Source organism: Pan troglodytes, chromosome 23 (genome assembly GCF_028858775.2).
Source record: "Pan troglodytes isolate AG18354 chromosome 23, NHGRI_mPanTro3-v2.0_pri, whole genome shotgun sequence".
NCBI classification, from domain to species: domain Eukaryota; kingdom Metazoa; phylum Chordata; class Mammalia; order Primates; family Hominidae; genus Pan; species Pan troglodytes.
Genome location: NC_086016.1, coordinates 42,781,521 through 42,805,639, shown reverse-complemented (window position 1 = coordinate 42,805,639; position 24,119 = coordinate 42,781,521). Strand labels below are relative to the sequence as shown.

Genomic DNA, 24,119 nt, shown 5'->3' with positions numbered 1-24,119 from the left:
TGTTTTGAGACTAAGTCTCACTCTTGTTTCCCAGGCTGGAGTGCTGTGGGATGATCACAGCTCACTGCAGCCTCAATCTCCTGAGCTCAAGCCATTCTCCCACCTCCTAAAGTGTTGGGATTGCAGGTGTGAGCCACCGTGCCTGGCTTTAAAATAATCTTTCTGTTCTATAATGCAGTGTTCTAAATCAGGAGAGGCTATACATTGATTTCAGTGGTGCTGCTGTGACTCAGCCACTTCGGGACCCCTCTGGAAACTGATTTTGGACTAGCATTGTCTTTTTTACCCCCACCACTAGTTTTCACCCTGCTAGGATGAATCAACATTTTAGAAACAGTCAGTCACATTTGGTGATTTGGTTGGTATACCAACCCAAACATCATTGTTTTATGCTTAAAAGGCATGAAAATATGCTTCTGTATTTATGTATGTTCCTATCTATTATTCCCATAAGATTGCACACGCTGGGGGGACCAAGTCTTGACCAGATTTACCCAGTGTTTCATTCTTACTCTGTCTGTAAGCCCAACTTCATATGCGGATTGTGTTGACCAAATTAAAAAGTATACTTTAGATATTTACAGGAGAGATATAGCCCAGAATGAATAAACCATCTATTTTTTTTTAGTAAGTAGCCTGAAATGTAGATGATGATGCATTCTTAAGAAATCCAGGTGCCAGGCTGGGCGTGGTGACTCACGCCTATAATCATAGCACTTTGAGAGGCTGAGGCAGGCAAAACACTTGAGGCCAGGAGTTTGAGACCAGCCTGGGCAATGTAGTGAGACCTCATCTCTAAAAATAAATAAGTTAAAAAGAAAGAGAGAGAGAGAGAAAGAAAAAGAAAAAGAGAAAAAGAAAGAAATCCAGGTGTCAGTTGCAGAATTGTTCACAAAAAAGAGGAACCCCCCAAATCCCCAAGAACTTAGGCTAAAAATCGTTTATGTGACTGATACAGTTTGGATGTTTGACCCCTCCAAATCTCATGTTGAAATGTGACCCCCAGTGTTGGAGGTGAGGCCTAGTGGGAGGTGTTTGGGTCATGGGGGCAGATCCCTCATAAATGGCTTGGTGCCATCCCCTTGGTGATGAGTGAGTTCTCACTGTTAGTTCATGGGAGAGCTGGTTATTTAAAAGAGCCTGGTACCCACGCCTCTCTCTCTTACTCCCTCTCTTACCATGTGACATACCTGTTCCCCTTTCACCTTCCACCATGATCATAAGCCACCTGAGGCCCTCACCAGAAGCAGATGCCAGCACTGTGCTGGCTCATACCTGTAGTCTCAGCTACTCAGGAGTCTGAGGCTGGAGAATCGCTTGAGTCTGGGAAGCCAAGGTTGCAGTGAGCCACGATTGCACCACTGCACTCCAGCCTGGGCGACAGAATGAGACCCTGTCTCAAAAAAAAAAGAAATCTAGAAATAAAATGACTACAATTTAAAAGTTACTGCACGATTGGCCAGGCTTATTGACTCACGCCTGTAATCCCAGCACTTCGGGAGTCTGAGATGGGTAGATCACTCGAGGCCAGGGGTTTGAGACCAGCTTGACCAACACAGTGAAACCCCATCTCTACTAAAAAAAAAAACACAAAAATTAAAAATAAAAGTTAATACATGATAATCATGGGAACACTGAATATTGATTTAAGCAAAAATCTTAACTATTAGAAGGATGGAGAGAATAAAGAGAGGGATTCAAGACCAGCCTGGGCAACATGGCAAAACCCTGTCTTTACAAAAAATACAAAAATTAGCTGGGTGTGGTGGCTCACGTCTGTGGTCCCAGCTACCTGGGAGGCTGAGGTGAGAGGATTAATTGACCTCCACCCAGAGGTGGAGGTTGCAGTGAGCTGAGATTGTGCCACTGTACTCCAGCCAGGGCAATAGAGTGAGACCCTGTCTCAAAACAATAACCACGAAAAAAGAGGGAATGTGGTATAAGAGAGCTGAATTCTCATTCCCCATAAGAGAATGTAAATAATGTCTAAAAATGATTAATAAGATATCAGTATATTATTATATGGAGATGTATAAATTCCAAAACAAACAACTAGAAGAATTTAATTGCCTCTCTGAAGGAAGATTGGATAAAATAGAGAGGAGTGGGGCAAAAACTGCTATATTTTGTCATTTATACTATGTGATTTTTTAAACTATGTGCATGCTTTGCTTTGATCGATTAAAAATTTACTATTAGAATATTTAATGCTCGGTGGCTCACGCCTGTAATCCTAGCACTCTGGGAGGCCAAGGTGGGCGGATCACCTGAGGTTGGGAGTTTGAGGCCAGCCTGACCAACATGGAGAAACCGTGTCTCTACTAAAAACTCAAAATCAGCCGGGCGTAGTGGCGCATGCCTGTAATCCCAGCTACTCAGGAGGCTGAGGCAGGAGAATCACTTGAACCCGGGAGGTGGAGGTTGCAGTGAGCTGAGATTACGCCATTGCACTCCAGCCTGGGCAACAAGAGTGAAACTCTGTCTCAAAAAAAAAAAAAAAAAAAAGAATATTTAATGCATAGCTATGAATTTGTTAATTGTTGAAGCTTAGTGATATGTTCAGATTCAAGCACAGATTTCTGAACATATTAGATACAGCTGAAGATGCAATTAATGCACTAAAAGATAGGGACCACCAGTATACAAAAAGACACTGTTAGCACTCTGGAGATTCCAAGGGTCTTGGATGCTCTTGTATCAGGAACCAGGGACTAAGACACTATTATAACAAAAGACATTCCTGTCATTCAGGAAATTACAAGAATTTTACCAGGAGCTCTGTGTCAGGAGCCTAGGATGAGGACCAAATATATACTTTGCATCATAATATCACAGCCCATCATTTTAAAAAAACCCTAATAAATGATCATCTGTGAGACATTAATTATAGGATATAATTAATATCCTATATAATATATAGCTTCCTAGAGGTATTTACCTTTTTATAGAGTTTTCCTGGAAAGGACAGTGGCCAACCCAGAGGTAGTGTGATGATGTCAGGTTAGATGATAGTATATAATAATGAAGTTTGTTAATAATGTATTTTTTTTGTAGTTAATGGCCTGTGTTCAAACTATACTCATAGGACCCATTCACACTCCTAAAAATTTTCACCAACCCCAGAGTCTTGCTTATGTGGTTATAACAATCAATATTATTGTGTTAGAAATTAAAACTGAGAAATCATTGAGATATTTGGTTTTGTTTTTTGGTGTTTTTTTTTGAGACAGGGTCTCACTGTGTACCCAGGCTGGAGTGCAGTGGCACAATCTCAGCTTACTGTAGCCCCAACAGCCCAGGCTCAAGCAATTCTCCCACTTCAGCTTCCCAAATAGCTGGGATTACAGGCGTGCACCACCACGCTGGCTAATTTTTTTTTTTTTTTTTTTTTTTTTTTGTAGAGACTGGGTTTCTACATGTTTCACCATGTTGCTCAGGCTGGTCTCAAACTCCTGGGCTCAAGCAATCCGCCCACCTCGGCCTCCCAAAGTGGGGTTACAGGTGTGAGCCTTTTTGTTTGTTTGTTTTTTTAAAGAGATGTGGTCTATGTTGTTGGCCATGGTGGTCTTGAACTCTTGGCCTCAAGCAGTCTTCCTACCTCACCCTCCCAAAGTGCTAGGATTACAGGCATGAGCCACTGAGCCCGGCCAAGATATTTCTTAATTCATTAAAAATCATTAAAAATACATTAGCTGGGTGTGGTTGCTCATACCTAAAATTCCAATGTTGTCTCGCCTCTACAAAAAAAAAAAAGGTAAAATACATCCATTACATGTTAACATACATAAGCTATATTTTTTAAGCCATATTTTCCAAAACGTCATAAGATGAATGGCATTGATGTATAGTTTTGCAAACCTCTCTTTGACTTGATAGAAGATAGCTGGATCCTTTTATCTGCTTCTGAATTCAGTCTGTTGCAATATCACACATTTATGCGTAGCCTTTGGAAAATTTTGCTACACACTGTGAGAGAATAAGAATGAGAAAGGCAAATAGCATCTTATTATTTCATAATGATTCTTATGAAAAGGTTTTTAATCCTACAAAACCTCCTAGAAAGGATTTGGGGACTTTTAGGGATCTCCAGACTATAGTTTGAGAATCACTAGACTGTATTATATCTTGTGTTCTGATGTCTTTTACAAAAAATATTTGCCTCTTACCCACTTCAAAATGGAAATGTTTAACACATGCTTCTTTATAAAAACATTGTACAGAGATGCGTAGCATGAGAAATGGAAACCACTCTTAATTCCCTCCCTCCCCATATAATCATTCTTAAGAATTAGTTGTTTGATTTTCCCAGATCTTATGTGTGTGTGTTGTGTACACTTTTATAAGTGGAAAAGAAAATTTCAATGTCATGTGTGTCTTCATTGAAAAAAGGTTGAGAACTTCTGTAGGAGAACAATAAACAGTAGGAGTAGGAGTCAGAGATCTTGGTTGTAACCTTGCCTCTGCCACTCTGGCTTTGGGCAGACCCCTTAACTACCCTGCCCCATCTCCTCACTTCTCAGCTGAAGGGACTCCACTGCTTCAAGTGCCAATATAGTGTAGGAAGTCACTTATTCTCCCAACACTGAATGGTTAAATGCTGCGGGGGTGGGAAGATAGAGTGTTGTAATTAAAAATGTTTTGAGTGAGATACAAAGAAGGGTGTCTCTTGGGAAATAGATTCTTTAAAATTGTAATTGCTGTCAGCGTTAGAACTCCCACTCAGATAGATGGTTAGAATTCTGTGGGACTCAAAATAATGGATTTATTTTATGCCTCTCTCGCACAACAGTATTGTACATTGTGGTTATCTTCTTGGTATTTTGTGCCTTCTAATTTTATGTAAGTGAACAGACAGTCCTCGGGGAAAAAAATGAGTGTTTATGTTAAGATAAATTTAATTCAAATTCTGAAAAGTTAGGTGCTTATACAGCTTGGCATAAGACTCACATATATAACAAATAATTTTGCTTCAGGTAACAGCTGCTTATAAAAACAGTCATCTTTGTGTTTGCTTGGCTAGGAGACAAATATAGCAAGTCCCTGAGGTATAGAATGCTGTGTTCCAAATTTACCTTTAGCATTTGGAGTACATTATTATTATTATTATTTTTTGAGATGGAGTCTTGCTCTGTCACCCAGGCTGGAGTGCAGTGGCGCGATCTCGGCTCACTGCAAGTTCCGCCTCCCGGGTTCACGCTATTCTCTTGCCTCAGCCTCCTGAGTAGCTGGGACTACAGGTGTACGCTGCCACACCCAGCTAATTTTTTGTATTTTTAGTAGAGAAGGGGTTTCACTGTGTTAGCCAAGATGGTCTCGATCTCCTGACCTCATGATCCGTCCACCTTGGCCTCCCAAAGTGGTGGGATTACAGGCGTGAGCCACCGCACCTGGCCTCTAATTTTTATTTCTATATTAGTAATTTTTAGAAAGTTTTAATTATAGTAAGAGCGTGAGTTCTGTAGTCAGGCTGCCTATGTTCAAATACTGATTCTATCACAAACTGTCTGACTTTAGGAAAATTGCTGTACCTTTTGGCATCTGCTTCCTTGTCTATAAAATAAAGAGAATGATAGTGCCTGCTTCACTGGGTTGTTGTGAGGATTAATTTTTTTAATTGAGATATAATTCATACAACATAAACTTATTTCAATCATAGTTCAGTGGTATTTAATACATTCACAATGTTGTATAACCACCACCTCTATCTCATTCCAAAACATTTTGAATAGATAAAATGTGGCATATACACACAATGGAACACTCAGCTATAAAAAGGAATGAAGAATTTGTATGTGCTACAAGATGGGTGAACCTTGAAAGCATGATAAGTGTAAAGAAGCCATGGCCGGGCATGGTGGCAATCATCAGTAGTCATAGCTACTTGGGAGAGTGAGGCAGAAGGATCACTTGAGCCAGGAGTTCAAGGCTGTAGTATACAATGATTGTGCCTATGAATAGGTACAGACAGTACTCCAGCCTGGGCAACATAGCAAGACCCCATCTCTAAGACAAGAAAGGAAAAGCCGGTAGCAAAAAGTCACAGGTTACATGATTTCCTTTAGAGTAAATATCCAGAATAGAGACAGAAAGCCGATTAGTGGCTGCCAGGAACTGAGTGAAGGGGGAAATGGGAAGTACTTGCTTAATGAGTATGAGATTTTCTTTGGGATGATGAAAATATTTTGGAACTTTGGTAGTGGTTGAATAATATTATGAATATATAGAATGGAATACTTTAAAATGGTTAATTTTATAATATGTTAATTCCACCTTTTTTTTAAGCCCCTTGAGCAATTAGACTGGCAAAAAAAATCCTCAGACAACCAAAATAGAAGAGCCTTCATAACCCTGTAGGTTTTTAATCTTCTTTCTGGCCCCAATGGATTTCCCTTACTTTCTTGCAAGCTCAGCTAAGCATTTAAAGGATATTTGTTATATATATTTTATTCGACATTTCTAGGTATTTTGCAGCACGTTGTCTAGGCTACCATATTGCTGGAAATGGAAGCCTACATTTCAACTTTAAATATTTAACCCTCACATTTACACTTACGTTTTCTAACAAAGCCTAAAAGAAATCCATACATGTGTGTGTATGTGTGTGTACCCTTTCCTTTAATTGGTTAAAACTGGTCAGCTTTTAGTTTCCTCCCCACTTCACAGCTTTCCCCCTGCCTCTGCCTATCTGTTTACTGCTTCCAGCCTCCAGGGATTGTAGCAAAAAGGTGGAATGGGTTTCTGGCAAAATATGATAATGGTTAGCTTTCTGGGCACAGAATTTCCTGTTCCAGCTGGGTGCTCCAAGTCACCTTTGGCATGTCAGGTTCCCATACTCACAGTTACTAGCTGGGACTGGTACTGCCTGTCTGGTATTACTGTGGCACCCAGTCAGTCAACCTGAAAGCTGGCCCAGGGCTTCCTTCTGCTTCCCAGTGTTTGTGTCCACAATTTGCGTAATAGTAATCCTGCTGTATTAGTTTTCTATTGCTGCTGTAACAAATGACCAAGACTTAGTGGCTTAAAATAACACAAATTTATTTTCTGTAGTTCTTGTAGATCTGTAGATCAGACTGATGCGGGTCTCACAGAGTTAAAATCAAAGTGTCAGCAGAACTGTATTCCTTTTTGGAGACTCCAGGCCTGCAGCCGTGTCCAGCCCTTTGAATGCGAGGACTTTTTTGCTTATCTGGTGTGGCGGATATCACAAAAATTATGCACAGAACTTTTTTTAAGCTCATCAGCTCTCATTAGTGTTAGTATATTTTATGTGTGGCCCAAGACAATTCTTCTTCTTCCAGTATGTTCCAGGATTATCCCTAAAAGGTTGGACATGTGTGCTCTAGGGGATAATCCATTTCCTTGCCTTTTCCAGCTTCTAGAGGCCGCCACATTCCTTGGCTAGTGGCTTTTTATCCCATCTTCAAAGCCAGGAATGTTGGGTTGAGTCCTCATCACACTGCAGCATTCCCACTACTCTTCTGTATTCCTCTGCTATCTTTTTTTGAGACGAAGTCTCACTCACTCTGTTGCCCAGGCTAGAGTGTAGTAGCACGAACTTGGCTCACTGCAACCTCTGGTTCAAGCGATTCTCCTGCCTCCCAGGTTCAAGCGATTCTCCTGCCTCAGCCTCCCGAGTAGCTGGGATTACAGGCGTGTGCCACTACTCCCAGCTAATTTTTGTATTTTTAATAGAGATAGGATTTCACCGTTTTAGCTAGGCTGGTCTTGAACTCTTGACCTCAAGTGATCTACTGCCTTGTCCTCCCAAAGTGCTAGGATTACAGGCGTGAGCCACTGCTCCCAGCCAATAATGCTTTGTTCAGAACAGCAGTTCTTAACCATTTTCTTTTTCTTTCTTTCTTTCTTTCTTTCCTTCTCTTTCTTTCCCCACCTTTTTTATATTTATTTTTATAGAGTCAGTGTCTTGCTATGTTGCCCAGGCTGGTCTCAAACTCCTGGCTTAAGTGATCCACCTGCCTTGACCTCCCAAAGTGCTGGGATTACAGGGGTGAGCCACCACACCTGGCCTTGGGCCATTTTCTCACAAGACAACAGATGATGCTCACAATCGACACAGACCCGGAGGCTCTCCTGCATGTCAACCATAATCCCACCCTTTTCTCACACACTCAATAAAACACTTCAGGCTGGGCGTAATGGCTGGCCTGAGTGAAGAGACAACAACCTATACAATAGGAGAAACTATTTGCAAACTATGCATCTGACAAGAGGTTAATATCCAGAATATACAAGCAACTCACACAACTCAATAGCAAAAACAAACAAAAACAAAACAAACAAAAACCAAGTAAATAATTAAAAAAATGAAAGCTCTGAATAGACATTTCTCAAAAGAAGACATAGAATTGGCCAAGAGATACTTAAAAAAAAGCTCAACATCACTAATCATTAGAGAAATGCCAGTCAGAATCACAATGGGATATCACCTCACCCCAATTAGATTGACTATTATAAAAAAGACAGAAAATAGGGATCCCATTCCTTCACAGGGGCCCTGGTAGAGTGACCTTGCACGTCTAGGTACCAGCGAGCCCCAAGTACACACTTGCTCTGGGGTTGGGTGCGTAGATGGGCGAGGATGGATTGTCTCTACCATTCCTCAACCAGCTGAGGCCCTGAAATCTTCCCTTAGCCAGATTTCAGGACAAAGGAGCACTAGATATTATTAAAAGGACTCCTTTTGCTAGTCCTTTGAAGCCCGAATTGGGATTGAAAGTGAGAGGAACAGGGCCTGGGCTCAGAAGGGGGATATAAGGAAAGCAGAACCCAGTGTGCCTGTGTCAGTGTCGTCTGGAGAAAAAGCTCTTGATGATATCTAATAGCTGTTATTCACATCAAAACTCTCTAAGGCCCTCCACCTATTTTCTCGTTTATGGGAAATGAAACATTCAGAGAAAGGACTTGCCCAGTCACCTCAGATGGCTCAGCTGGAAAGTAGAAGTGAGATCCGACATAGTGGAAATGTGTAGCATACGGTGAGCCACTTTCCAACTTAGCCATTAAAAAAAAAACAAACCAAAAACTAGCAAATGCTGGTGAGGATACTGAGAAAAGGGAACTCTTGCACACTGTTGATGGGAATGTAAATTGGTACAGCCATTATGGAAACATTATGGAGGTTCCTCAAAAAATTAAAAATAGAACTACCATATGATCCAGGAATCCCATTACTGGGTATATATCCAAAGGAAATGAAATCAGCATGTCAAAGAGACCTCTGCATATCTGTGTTAATTGCAGTGCTATTTACAGTAGAAAAAATGTGGAATCAATGCTTATCTACAGATGAATGGATAAGAAAAATGTAAATATACCAATGGGAATTTTATTCAGCTGTAAAACAGAATGAAATCCTGCCATTTGTGGTGACATGGATGAACCTGGACAATAAATATTATGTTAAGTGAAGTAAGCCAGGCACAGAAGAACAAACATCGCATGATCTTACTCATAAGTAGAATCTAAAAAAATTGATTTTATATAAGTAGAGAGTAGAATAGTGGTTACCAGGGGCTAGAGATGGTAAGAAGGAGAGGGGGACCAGGAGAGGTTAGTTAAAGGGTACAAAGTTTCATTTAAGCCAGGTACTGTGGTGGCACAGGGCTGCAGTTCCAGCTACTCGGGAATCTGAGGCAGGAGGATCGCCTGAACCCAGGAGTTCAAGGCCAACTTGGGCAACACAGGGAGACCCCATCTCTTTAAAAGAAGAAAAAGTTAGACATGAATAAGTTCTGGTGTTCTATTACAAACTATGGTGACGATAGCAAATAACAATGTCGTGCGTATTTCAGGATAGCTAGAAGAGAAGATTTCCGATGTTATCACCACAAAGAAATGATGTTTAAAGTAATGGGTGTGGTAATTACCCCAGTTTGATCATTATACAGTGTGTACATGCATTGAAACACTACATTGCACCCCATAAACATGTACAATTATTACATGGCACTTATAAATAAATAAATTTTGAAATGTCTCACTGTGGTATTCTTTTAATTCTCATCTACCAATTAGACCCCTTTTTGTTTTTCTATATAGTCCTTTTATATAAAAATCTGTTCTCATTATTAATCATTGGAGTAGGGAGGAGGCAGTGGTGGGTTTTCAGCTAACCCTCTTGATCCAGTCTTTCCAGTGCTACTAAATTTATAAAACTGTTACTTGGTGTTACTCATTTGAATTTTCTTTTTTTTGAGAAGGAGTTTCCCTCTTGTTGTCCAGGCTGGAGTGCAGTGGCACGATCTTGGCTCACTGCAACCTCCGCCTCCCGGGTTCAAGTGATTCTCTTGCCTCAGCCTCCCAAGTAGCTGGGATTACAGGTGCCCACCACCACGCCTGGCTAAGTTTTGTATTTTTAGTAGAGGGGGGGGTTTCACCATGTTGGCCAGGCTGGTCTCGAACTCCTGACCTCAGGTGACCCATCTGCCTCGGCTTCCCAAAGTGCTGGGATTACAGGCTTGAGCCAACGTGCCTGGCCTGATTTGAATTTTCATATGCCAGTTCTTGAGGTAGTAATAGACCAATGAGCTGTTTGGGCTGACTGTTCTCTTTATCTTGGTGTTTCACTTCAAGATATCCAGGTAGGTAGGCAAGGAATTCTATGTTTAGGAACCTTCAAGTATCTATTTAAAGCTGGCAGAAACGAGGGATGAAGGTGGCCCAGTGTTTGAAGAGGTAGCTTCCAGGCTAGACTTTTTCTGTCTGGAGATGCCCTGTCTATGCAGTACCCTTCAAAGAAATGCAGTACCGGCCAGGCACGGTGGCTCACGCCTGTATTCCCAGCATTTTGGGAGGCCGAGGCGGGTGGATCACCTGAGGTCAGGAGTTCGAGACCAGCCTGGCCAACATGATGAAACCCCGTCTCCACTAAAAATACAAAAAATTAGCTGGGCATGGAGGCGGGCGCCCTTAATCCCAGCTACTCGGAAGGCTGAGACAGGAGAATCGCTTGAACCCAAGAGGTGGAGGTTGCAGTAAGCCGAAATCCCGCCATTGCCCTCCAGTCTGGGCAACAAGAGCAAGACTCCGTCTTAAAAAAAGAAAAGAAAAGAAATGCAGTACCATGCGATAGAAAATGAGTGCCAGAGCCTTAATAAACTTAATAAGCTTTCTCTAACTTTCCAGCTCCCATTTTTCTTGGAAATTGCCTCCTGAAGATGAGCAAGGATGCTGGATGCATGGATTTGTAGGATTTGTAAAGCTTTGTGGGTTCAGTGTTTTGTGAGACATTGAATATCATTTAGTCGTTGAGTGTCATTTCTTGAAACATTGAGTATCATTTAATCATTTATCATGGCTAGAAAAGAACAGTTATGTTGGGGTCATCAAAAAAGCATAAATAAGTGAAAGTACAGTGAATTGAATAAATGTTTAATTGAGAATCTAGGATGTGCACAGATATAGAAAGAATACTCTCACAAATTAGCAGAAGAGTTGGATTTCACTGTAGTATATGTGCTGAAAGAGCCATAAATAAGTGCTAATGGCAACCTAGAGGACGGAACAACCAATTGTAAGCTGATAGGCGGGGAGAGGTAACATTTAATATGTGTTTTGAAGAATACAAATATTAGAGTATTCTCCCTTGTCATGGAGGCTGACCTATTTAAATTGATAATAGGCCTACCAAATTTTCTTATTTAAGTTGACCTAGCTCCTAGTTATTTATCATATATATATATATATATATATATATATATATAATAGTTTTTTTTCTTTTTTCTTTTTTGAGACAGAGTCCCTTTTGCCCAGGCTGGAGTGCAGTGGCATGATCGCGGCTCACTGCAACCTCCATCTCCCTGGTTCAAGCAATTCCCCTGCCTCAGCTTCCCAAGTAGCTGGGATTACAGGCATGTGCCACCAGGCCCAGCTAATTTTTTTGCATTTTTAGTAGAGAGGGGATTTCACCATGTTGGTCAGGCTGGTATCAAACTCCTGACCTCATGATCTGCCCACCTTGGCCTCCCAAAGTGCTGGAATTGATTACAGGCGTGAGCCATCATGCCTGGCCTTTATTCAATTTTTTTTTTTTTTTTTTTGAGGCAGAGTCTCGCTTTGTCACCCAGGCTGGAGTGCAGTGGCACAATCTTGGCTTACTGCAACCTCTACCTCATGATTAAAATACTGTATGAAGCCAGGTGCAGTGGCTCACACCTAGTACTCCTGCACTTTGGGAAGTTGAGGCCAGAGAATCACTTGAGGCCAGGAGTTTGAGGTCAGCCTGGGTAAATATAGTGAGACTCTGTCTTTACAAAAAATAAAATTATCTGGATGTGGTGACACACATCTGTAGTCCTAAATACTTGGAATGCTAAGGCAGGAAAATTGCTTGAGCCCAGGAGTTCAAGGTTACAGTGAACTATGATCACGCCACTGCACTGGAGCCTAGATGACATAGCAAGACACTGTCTCTAAAATAATTAACTAATTAATTAGTTAATTTTTTTGGTAACCATTATTAGATCAGCAGTCTGAAACTTGATTTTATGCCTGTAAATCTATACCAGTGGGTATGCATCTGGATTGAGAACCATAAACCAAAATGGAAGTTTCATGTATATAGTTTCATCCCTAAATATATGCTTGTGGTTTTTATATAGGACCTTATGAGTGGAAAAACTTGTTGTTTGCTTGTTTTTTTTCATTGATAATTTGTGTCATTGTGTTATCTTGGATGAGCTTAAAGAATTGTTAGCAAAGAGATTGTTCCTATTTAATTTAAAACACAAGCAAACTACTATTTCAAAGACAATATGATTCTTACATGTCCTTTCAATTTGTGGTGAATGTATTAAGCACAGAATAAAAGTATGTGTCTGTTTAATTACCGGGTATTTTGGTTTTGGGGGTTATCAGGGAGTGCTCATGATAGCAGAAACTGACCTGTAGAAGGTTAAAAATCCATTTGCCTGCTATCTTTGACATGTGTCCTAGGTTACAAACCCCTAAGTTTGTCATATGCAGGGAAATGTTTTCTTTTTCAGTGTCTGAGAGAGACAGAAAGAGGAGTTTTCTTTTGAAAAATTAAATACTTCTACTAAAGCATAGTAGAAGCTTGAACATTGCTAATCCTAATAGATTAAAATATTGTATGTATTTGTTCACTAAAAATCTGATTTGATCGATTGCTAATAATAAACTTCTGTTCATTTAAAAGTTGTGACTCCCGGCCAGGCACAGTGGCTCACGCCTGTAATCCCGGCACTTTGGGAGGCCTGAGGCGGGTGGATCATGAGGTCAGGAGATCGAGACCATCCTGGCTAACATGGTGAAACCCCGTCTCTACTAAAAATACAAAAAATAGTCGCGTGGTGGCAGGCACTTGTAATCCCGGCTACTCAGGAGGCTGAGGCAGGAGAATCGCTTGGACCTGGGAGGCGGAGGTTGCAGTGAGTTGAGATCGTGCCACTGCACTCTAGCCTGGGCAACAGAACAAGACTCCATCTCAAAAAAAAAAAAAAAAAAGTTGTGACTCCCAGCCTGGGCAACAAAGTGAGACCCCCATCTTTACAGAAAAATTTAAAAATTAGCCAAACATGGTGATATACACCTGGAGGGTATGTGCTTGTAACCCCAACTACTTGAGAAGCTGAGGTGGGAGGATCACTTGAGCCCAAGAGTTCAAGGCTGCCGTAAACCACAACCATGCCACTGCACTCCAGCCTAGATGACAGAGCAAGATCCTGTCTCAAAAAAAAAAAGTTGTGACTTAAACTATGTTTGTGATGCTGTAATGGCCTTTTTCAAACTTTTCAGGGAAGCGTGACAGCAATGACAGTGTTTTTTCCCCTGGATACAGCTAGACTTCGACTTCAGGGTAAGTAGAAATCATACTCCTATTTGTATGGTGTCAGGAAGCAAACATTTTCTCTAGTAATTTCTTTTTTTTTTTGAGACGGAGTTTCGCTTTTGTAGCCCAGGCTGGAGTGCAATGGCATGATCTCGGCTCACTGCAACCTTTGCCTCCCGGGTTCAAGCGATTCTCCTGCCTCCGCCTCCCAAGTAGCTGGGATTACAGGAACCTCTTTTTTAGTAGAGACGGGGTTTCACCATATGGGCCAGACTGGTCTTGAACTCCTCATCTCAGGTGATCTCCTGCCTTGGCTTCCCAAAGCGCTGGGATTACAGGCATGATCCACCGTACCCAGCCTCTTTTTTTTTTTTTTTTAATGTATGTGTGCTTTTATTTTTCTAGAGGGGATAGGGTTAAGGGGGAACAAGTTTTGACTGAGAAAATAAACTTTTCAGCTGAAACTGTATCCCAGAAGTTTGAAATAAGTTGTAGAAGAGGGAGAAGATAGATACCTGGTAGACTGGGGCCTAAAGTTGCCCACCCCCTTTCCCACTCTAGAGGCCCCTTGACTTCCTGCTCCAGATTACAGTGGGGAAGGAAGCTTTCACTCTTTTTCTGCCCATCAGTGATCCCAGGGTAAAGGGTGGACTGTAGCTCTGTGGACTCAATTTGCCTCCAGACCTTTTCCAGAGCTTTTCGCCCAGTTGTTGCTGACAACTGATGACAAGACAGGCAAAGATCAAGGCCATATCAACAGCCCCTTCGAATTTCCAGAACAGGTGTATTTCCATCAGAGCCAAGTGGGAGGCTTTCAAACTCATTCCTTAGATGAGCTGCTTGCGGTTTTCTCCACACACCCTGTGAAGCCACATTCTGGGGTGACTTTAGCCTGGAAATGAGAATGGGCAGTGCCCCCTTCTATGCAGATCTGAGACGCTCAGGACCGCTGCTCCTCCCGGGGTGCAGAGGCAGTGCTTACTCTACAGCCCTTGCAGAGGTTCCAGGTCAGGGTGGGAAAGCCAGAGGTGCCCATGGGGCAAAGGCTTTATCAGATGTCCTTGTGGCCACAGCAAGAAAAACCCATGTGCATTTGTTGGCTGCGGAGGAAGGGCTGGCCGGGCATACAGGCCTGGCGCACCTCGGCCTCCACCCCAGTATAGTGATTTCTGAATTAATCAATGATTTCTGATGCTATAGAGATCCACCATTGACTTTAAATACTGGTCATCATTGTTTCCTATTTTATTTTTTATTTTTAAGGTTTATTTTCCTTTTCTTTCTAGAAGACATCATGTTTCCTAATTAACAGAGAGTCATTCCTGGATGAGTCATAGCCTTAGCCATTTTCTAATCTAAGAACCTGAGTGGGCTTGCATTAATAATTTTGATGTGTTACAATCCTTTTCTAAAAAGCCATATGACTTTTTTAAGGCACACAGTGGAGAGTTTTTTGAGGGAGTTAGATGGTCTCAAAAGAAGAGGCAGAATAGGAATATACTGGAGCCACATACTCAATGCCATTGCTAATGTAGGCATGTAGTCCTAATCTGCCTTTGCAGCGTTATGGGACTCTACAACTCACTGTGATTCTTGCTTCTTTTTCCCTCAGATTTGTTCAAGTTGAAATTGTAAACCTATGCCAGAACTTGCATGAAGAGATGAGTAAGATTAGCTTTGAATAGTAATTCAAAGGTTAAACCCTTTATGCCTACTATTTTTGGTTAATTTTATAGTTTTTGGATAAATAATTTTACATGATTCAACAGGCAAAATATATAAAAAGGTATACAGTGCAGTGAAAATGCTCACTCTTAGTCTGCCCTGTCTCCCTTTCCTCTTCACTGCAGGTAACATGTTTATCAGTTTCTTGAGTAGCCTTGCAGACTTTCTTTATGGAATAACAAGCGAATAAGAATATGTAGTCTTAATTTTCTCCCCTTTTTACTTTTTTTTTCTCTCCCTTTTTTACACAAAAAGCATACTTTACATGCTGTCCTGTACTTTGAACTTTTCACTTAACAGTATGTTTTAGATGCCTTCCGAATCAGCGCATTGGGAGCGTCTTCGTCTGTCTTACAGCCGTGGAGTGTTCCATTCCATGGTGTGAATGCAACATAATCTGTATCACCCTTCCCCTGTTGTAGATTCTGGGGTTGTTTCCACCCTTTTGTTATTACAGAAATGATGTAAGAATAGATTTGTTCCTATGCCATGTTGTTTCTGTGAATTCTATGGGATAAATTCCCAGATATAGGATTACTGCATTAAAGGGTAATTGTATTTGTAATTTTGATGGTTATTGCCAGATTGCCTTCTTTCTTTTTTTTTTTTTTTTTTTTTTTTTTTTGAGACAGAGTCTCTCTCACCCAGGTTGGAGTGCAGTGGCACAATCTCGGCCTGGATTCACGTGATTCTCCTGTCTCAGCCTCCCGAGTAGCTGGGATTACAGCATGTGCCACCATGCCCAGCTAATTTTTGTATTTTTGGTAGAGACGGGGTTTCGCCACGTTGGCCAGGCTGATCTCGAACTCCTGACCTCAGGTGATCCACCCACCTCGGCCTCCCAAAGTGCTGGGATTACAGGCGTGAGCCACCATGCCCAGCCTCAGATTGCCTTCTATAGGAGTTTGCCAGTTTGCCATCCCACAAGCCATACTGGTACCAATTTTAATTCTTAGGAAATTGGTTAATTTGCATATTTTATGTTCTAAAATTACTTTTCAGGTATGGGTAGGAAATTTGAAGTTAATTGAGGTGAGTTTTGTTTTCAGTGAGAATGCCAGGAAAAACACAGTCCTCGTCCTTTTGAGACTTTTATTTTTTAGATTAGGAGACAGACGCAAGGCTAAAACCCTTTAAGAAACTTGAATTTCAGGCCGGGTGTGGTGGCTGACGCCTGTAATCCCAGCACTTTGGGAGGCCGAGGCGGGCGGATCACCTGAGGTCAGGAGTTCAAGACCAGCCTGGCCAACATGGTAAAACCCTGTCTCTACTAAAAATACAAAAAATTAGCTGGGCATGGTGGCAGGAGCCTGTAATCCCAGCTACTCAGGAGGCTAAGGCAGGAGAATTGCTTGCACCCAGAAGGTAGAGGTTGCAGTGAGCCGAGACCGCACCACTGCACTCCAGCATGGGCGACAAAGCGAGACTCCGTCTCAAAAAAAAAAGAAAAAAGAAACTTGAACGTGAATACTGGCTTTGCTGCCGACCATATCTGTCCTTCCAGTTTTTGTGTCTATAGCCTCTCCTGTAAAAGGTAGATAGTAATTTATTTCCTCTCTGCTTTATAAGATGCTAAAATGAGAAAATATATACATTAATTGAATAAAACAAGAGAGCTTTATGAAATTTATGAAATATAAGAAATAAATTAGGCTGGGCGCGGTGGCTTACGCCTGTAATCCCAGTACTTTGGGAGGCCGAGACGGGTGGATCACGAGGTCAGGAGATCAAGACCATCCTGGCTAACACAGTGAAACCCCGTCTCTACTACAAAAACAAAAAATTAGCCGGGCATCGTGGTGGGCACCTGTAGTCCCAGCTACTCCGGTGGCTGAGGCAGGACAATGGCGTGAACCCGGGAGGTGGAGCTTGCAGTGAGCCGAGATCACGCCACTGCACTCCAGCCTGGGTGACAGAGCGAGACTCCGTCTCAAAAAAAAAAAAAAGGAAGAAATGTTTTCTGTCGTCTTTTCCTTTGGAAATTAGGAATTAAATTAGACTGCTTTATGGTTCATGAGTAACAGATGAAGGGCAAGGGATCTGCAGTGGGAATTTAGCACATGGTCACACAGGGGCATCATTTAGTTCTGGGGCAACCTAGGGAGCTCAAAGGTGAGGTAAATGGCATTTCAGTGAAACTTGCTGATGTTGACAATTATAATCCTCAAAGGATTTAGTTTAAACATACACAGGCCGAGTATGGTGGCTCACGCCTGTAATCCCAGCACTTTGGGAGGCTGAGGCATGAGGATCCCTTGAGCCCACGAGTTTGAGACCAGCCTGGGCAACATAGTGAGACTCCGTCTCTAAAAATATTAAAAAATAGGCGGGGCACAGTGGCTCATGCCTATAATCCCAGCACTTTGGGAGGCCGAGGTGGGCAGATCACTTGAGGTCAGGAGTTCAAGACCAGCCTGGCCAAAATTGTGAAACCCTGCCTCTACTAAAATACAAAAATTAGCTGGGCATGGTGGTGTGCACCTATAATCCCAGCTACTTGGGAGGCTGCAACAGGAGAATCGCTTGAACCCAGGAGGTGGAGGTTGCAGTGAGCTGAGATCACGCCACTGCACTCCAGCCTGGGCGACAGAGTGAGACTATCTCAAAAAAAAAATTTTTTTTTTAATTAATAAAATAAACATGCACTGTTTGGTCTTGTAGTTGATGAGAAAAGAAAATCCAAAACTACACACATGGTGCTCCTGGAGATCATTAAAGAAGAAGGACTGTGAGTACTACCTCATTTCACCTTCGTTAAAGCAACTTGTTAGGAGATTCCTGTGCTTCCAGTAGAGTTATGCTTACTTTCTATCTTTCTCATAGCACTATAATGTTGTGAATTTGGAATTGCCTGATTTATAAGTACATAATTGTTTTCAGTTTCTTAAAGATCTGTAGTGAGGCATTTGATTCTTTTTATTTATTTTTGTACAATGCTTACCTTAAGCCATTTGATTCTTGATCATGGAGTCTTCCATGAAACTAAAATGCATTGTTTTATATACAGTAAACTGAAAAAAAAATAATAGTTGTTTAGTTCATTCCTGTCAGGTGCATTAAGGCAGATTATGTACTTCTTGTTTTAGCTTTTTATTGGAAATAATTTTAAATTTACAAAAATTTGCAAAACTAAACTTAGTACAAAGAAGACAAGTATATGCTTTACCCAGATTCATCTGTTAACATCTTTTCCTGTTTGTTTTACTATTTTTGCTCATGCTGTCTCTCTCCCACCTCCCTTCTCTCCTTACACACACCACACACAAATTTCCTCTGAATTATTTGAGAGTAAGTTACATACATCAAAGCCTTTTAGCCCCATGACACTGACACTTTTAAACAATACAGTCCGCCTGTAATCCTAGCACTTTGGGAGGCCGAGGCAGGCGGATCACCTGAGGTCAGGAGTTCGAGACAGCCTGACCAACATGGAGAAACCCCGTCTTTACTAAAAATACAAAATTAGCCGGGCGTGGTAGCGCATGCCTACAATCCCAGCTACTAAGGAGGCTGAAGCAGGAGAATCACTTGAACCCAGGAGGTGGAGGTTGCGGTGAGCTGAGATCGCGCCATTGCACTCCAGCCTGGGCAACAAGAGCAAAACTCCGTTTCAAAAAAAAAAAAAAATAGAAAGTTTCTCATTTTTAAGTTTGCCTCACATTTCCTCATGATTCCATTGAGGTTATACATTATTGGCCTGAATAATGTGATATTGTGTCCTTCTCAAGGTATCACATCTTGACTCACATATTGTCTGCCTGCCTTTGGTTGGCTAATTATGATTTCTTAAATTTGATTTAGCCACTGTGCAATTACTTTTTTCTTCCCTTGCAACTATAAGCAGTCTATGTGGAGATACTTCAAAACAATACAAATATCCTGTGCTTTATCAACATTTCTCCCCTAAATTTACCACGAAGTTGCAAAATGACGACTTTCCAACTCCAGCATTGCCTCCACAGGTACCAGTGTTGGCATTCTGCTATAAGCAGGACCTCCCCTTCTCCTTCATTTATTTATCTACTTATTATTGGTATAGGCTCAGAAATGTCTATTTTTCAATGGTTTACAATTGATTACTGTACTTCATTATTTTGGTATTCAAATTGCCCCAGATTTGGCCTGTAGGAGCTCCTGTGAGCTCCTGTGCCCTTGTGAATTCCCCCATCTTTTTTTTTTTTGATACTTATTTCCTATAATTACTTCATTTTAACTGTTCTTGCCCTGTAATAAAACATGAATGGTACTCTGTTAACTAACAGCCATGAGGAAGTTGTCTCTAATTTTATATACCAACGTTACTAAAGAAAATTAAGGGAAGGAATTAATAAATCAATCAGACTTTGTGTTGTTTCTTTGGTATCATTAGTGCTAGAATAGATTTCTTGATTTGGACATCCTTCAGAATGTGAGGTGTGTGTACAGTTTGGAGTCCCTTGTATTCGTGTAGGAGTGAAGCTTGAGACCATGTGAATGATGGTCAGCCTTTCCTAGGATTTCTCTGCCAATTTCTAATTTGTCCATGACCTTTACTTTGCTTATTGTGTTTTTCCCCTAGCCTGGCACCATATCGAGGGTGGTTTCCAGTGATTTCCAGTCTCTGCTGCTCCAATTTTGTCTACTTCTACACTTTTAATAGCCTCAAAGCACTCTGGGTCAAAGGTCAACATTCTACCACTGGAAAAGATCTGGTAGTTGGGTTTGTTGCAGGTAACAAGGTTTTCTGGGTATAAAATGTTTTTATATTTACCTTGTGGTTTTATATCCTCTAAGAGGTTACTTAGCCCAAAGTAATGCTTACAAAGAATATAGCCAGTTTTGCAACTTGGTTTTTTTTTTTTTTTAATTGTGTTAAAAAACGTGACATAAAATTTACCATGTTAATTTTAAGTGTAAGGTCAGTAGTGTTAAACATGTTCACAATGTTATGAAACAAATCTCCAGTACTTTTGCATATTGCAGACCTGATTCTATTCTCATTAAACTCCCCTTTTCCCTTTCCCTGAGCCCCTTAGTAACCACCATTCTACTTTCGGTTTCTAAGAATTTGACTACTTTAGATACTTGATATAAGTCGAATCATACACTACTTGTTTTTTTTGTGACTGGCTTACTTCACTTAGTATAATGTCTTCTACTTTCATCCATGCCATATAGCATGTGACATGACTTCCTTACTTTTTTATGACTGAATAATATTCCATTATATGTATATATCACATTCTGTTTATCCATTCATCTGTTAATAGGCACTTAAGTTGCTTCCATCTTTTGGCTGTTGTGAATAGTGCTATGAAAATGGATGTGTAGCTCTCTCTTTGAGAGCCTGCTTTCCATTCTTCTGGATATATACCCAGAAGTGGGATTGCTGGATCATTTGGAATTCTGTTCAGTTTTCTCGGGAACCTCCATACTGTTTTCCATAACACTGTAACATTTATAATCCCACCAACAGTACACAGAAGTTCCCATTTTTCCACATCCTCACTAACACTTACTTTCTGTTTTATGATAGTAGCCATCCTAATGGGTATGAGGTGATATCTCACTGTGGCTTTGATTTGCATTTCTCTGATGATTAGTGATGCTGAACATCACTTTTCATATGTTTGTTGGCCATTTGTATATTATCTTTGCAGAAATGTCTGTTCTGGTTCTTTGTCTATTTTTTAATCAGGTTATTACATTTTTTTGCTCTGAAGTTGTAGGATGTCTGTATGTGGTATAATAAAAAATGTATGTGGCCTTTGTCCCTGGTTCCTGGCACAGTTCCTAAAACCATTGGAATTTCCTGAGTGGTAGTATCTTTTGTTATTCCTAATGAGCCCCTTTGAACTATCCCTGAGTTTAGGCTAATAAAGTTACTATTGGTGGGCTCCTAGATAGCTTCAGGATGGAGGCTGGTGGCCAGAGGAACCAGCCATGTGCTTAGAGAGAAGGGGAGAGAGGTTGAATTTTGGATAAATAACTCAGGATAGAAGTCTAGGAGTCATCACAGGCTCTTCGTGCCTTCCCACCCTCCACATCTGCTTGGCCATCAAGAACCACTGGTCTGTCTCCTCACTATCTCTTGGATCCATTTCCTCTTCTCCATATCCATAGCCATTTCCCCAAATCAAACCTTATCATTGCTCACCTGGACTATTGCACTATAGTCTGATCTTCCCTTTGAGGTCTTCCTCATGAACCCACTTTGCACAGTTTTGCAGCCTTTCTAGGAGAGTAGTTTTCAAAGAGTATCACGACTCAAAGAACTCAAGTTTGAGATTTGTTCACTTGGGGAAGAAAATTAGAATAGTTCCTGTACAGAAAAAGACTTGTTTTTTACATAAATTACAACAAATGGCAATCTAGTGGGATCTTCTATACTTGAGACCAGTTATTTGTAATACTTTGATTTTAATCATTTTAGATTAGTTTATATGTATTTGCATTTGAAAGATTATAACTTACAGGGAGTAACTCATATAACTTTCCATGAAACTTCTAATTCATGGACTATATGTTGAAATCTTTTGCTTTTTAAATTGTCCAAAGCGGTTTATTTGCTGTGTCTGCCATCCCATTACCCACCAGATGTATACCACCCCTGTGTTACTCTCTCTGTCCTGTTCATCTTTCTAACTCTTAGCGCAATTTAGGATTACAGCAGACTCCCCCATACCTAACACAGCTGGACTGGTATAGTAGGGCAGTTAGCTTTCATTTTTTACTTTTTTCCACTTGTTTAAAATTTTTTTTTCAGGGCTCATGAACAATTTTTTTCTTTTTTTTTTCAGGGCTCAATTTTAAAAAGTCAGTTAAAGTAACACATATAATAAATAGCCTACTAACCTTAATTGTTGTATTTTAACTTTAAAGTTCACTCTTCCACTTTTTTTTTTTTTTTTTTTTTTTGAGATTGTGTCTCACTCTGTTGCCCAGGCTGGAGTGCAGTGGCATAATCTTGGATCGCTGCAACCTCCACCTCCTGGGTTCAAGCAATTTTCCTACCTCAGCCACCTGAGTAGCTGGGATTACAGGCACCCACCACCATGCCCAGCTAATTTTTTATATTTTTAGTAAAGATAGGGTTTCACCATGTTGGCCAGGCTGGTCTCGAACTCCTGACCTCAGGTGATCTGCCTGCCTCGGCCTCCCAAAGTGCTGGGATTACAGGCGTGAGCCACCGCGCCCAGCCTAAAGTGTTTTCTTCAGTGTGTGAGAAGGGGGTAGGATTACAGTTGACACATAGGAGAGTCTACGGGTCTGTGTTGACTGTGAGCATCATCTGTTGTCTTGTCAGAAAATGGTCCAAGGCCAGGTGTGGTGGCTCACCCCTGTAATCCCAGCAGTTTGGGAGGTCAAGGCAGGAGGATCACTTGAGCCCGCAGTTTGAGACCAGCCTGGGCAACAAAGCAAGACCCCATCTCTATAAAAAATAAATTTTAGACCAGGCGCAGTGGCTCATGCCTGTAATCCCAGCACTTTGAGAGGCTGAGGCGGGTGTATCACCTGAGGTCAGGAGTTCGAGAACAGCCTAGCCTACATGGTGAAACCCCACCTTTACTGAAAATACAAAAAATTAGCCAGGTGTGGTAGCAGGTGCCTGTAATTCCACCTACTTGGGAGACTGAGGCAGGAGAATTGTTTGAACCTGGCAGGCAGAGGTTGCAGTGAGCCAAGATCACGCCACTGCACTCCAGCCTGGGCAACAAGAGGGAAACTCTACCTCTAAATAAACAAACAAACAAACAAACAAAATATTTTAAAAGGTAGGGAAAGAAGGAAAGAAAGAAAATGAAAATGGTCGGGAGACCCAGCTCCTGAGTCGCTGGCATCAGGGATCCTCCGTGGCGTGTCATCGGCATCGTCGGGCCCCTGGTGCACCCCCGCGGCAGACAGAGCTCACGCCCCTTCCCACCCCGTGGCTGGTCCGGGGTCCAGGCACCGCGTGGACGGTGGCTCTGTAGGACGCAGGGACTGGGCTGCAGCCCATGCCTCGAGCAGACTGCATTACGAAGCATCTGTCATACTCCTGCCGGGACCAAGTGGTATGGGGCTTCGGCCGTGGCTACAAGCAGCTGGGCATCCCCCACAGCTAATTTTCCTGAGCAAGTGGTAGATAATCTGCCAGCCGATATATCCAGTGGCATTTATTATGGTTGGGCCAGTGCTGGAAGTAGAGATGGTCAGAAGATGGTGGTGGGCATAGGATGGAACCCATACTATGAGAATACGAAGAAGTCCATGGAAACACATACCATGCATACCTTCAAAGAGCACTTCTATGGGGAAATCCTGAATGTGGCCATTGTTGGCTACCTCAGACCAGAAAAGAACTTTGATTCATGAGAGTCACTTATTTCAGCAATTCAAGGTGATTTTTGAGGAAGCTAAGAAATGACTAGATTTACCAGAACATTTGAAACTCAAAGAAGACAATTTCTTCCAGGTTTCTAAAAGCAAAATAATGAATGGCCACTGATGAAAAATCATATTATTTATTCATTCACTGTCTTCCAGTATTTCAGTGTTTTGTTTTGATTTTATTTTATTTTAAGTTTTTGAGATGGAGTCTCGCTCTCTGTCCCAGGCTGGAGTG

The 24,119-nt window shown here is 41.4% G+C and overlaps 1 protein-coding gene and 1 pseudogene across 4 annotated transcripts in view; both read left to right on the top strand.

Moving 5' to 3' along the window:
* SLC25A17 (solute carrier family 25 member 17) overlaps positions 1–24,119 on the top strand; it is a 49,376-nt gene that overhangs the window by 6,540 nt on the left and 18,717 nt on the right. Inside the window, exons 2-4 of one of the 4 annotated variants that reach the window (XM_016939250.4) lie at positions 13,777–13,837; positions 18,197–18,263; positions 20,094–20,245. The exons of 1 other annotated variant lie outside the window; for it this stretch is intronic. In XM_016939250.4, coding sequence (XP_016794739.1) covers positions 13,777–13,837; positions 18,197–18,263; positions 20,094–20,245 — 280 coding nt within the window. Of the gene's footprint in view, positions 1–13,776; positions 13,838–15,456; positions 15,476–18,196; positions 18,264–20,093; positions 20,246–24,119 lie in introns of those variants that run through there. 2 more of the 4 variants (XM_054675854.2, XM_063807914.1) reach the window with 2 other exon arrangements.
* Positions 23,415–24,086, top strand: LOC134809693 (riboflavin kinase-like; annotated as a pseudogene).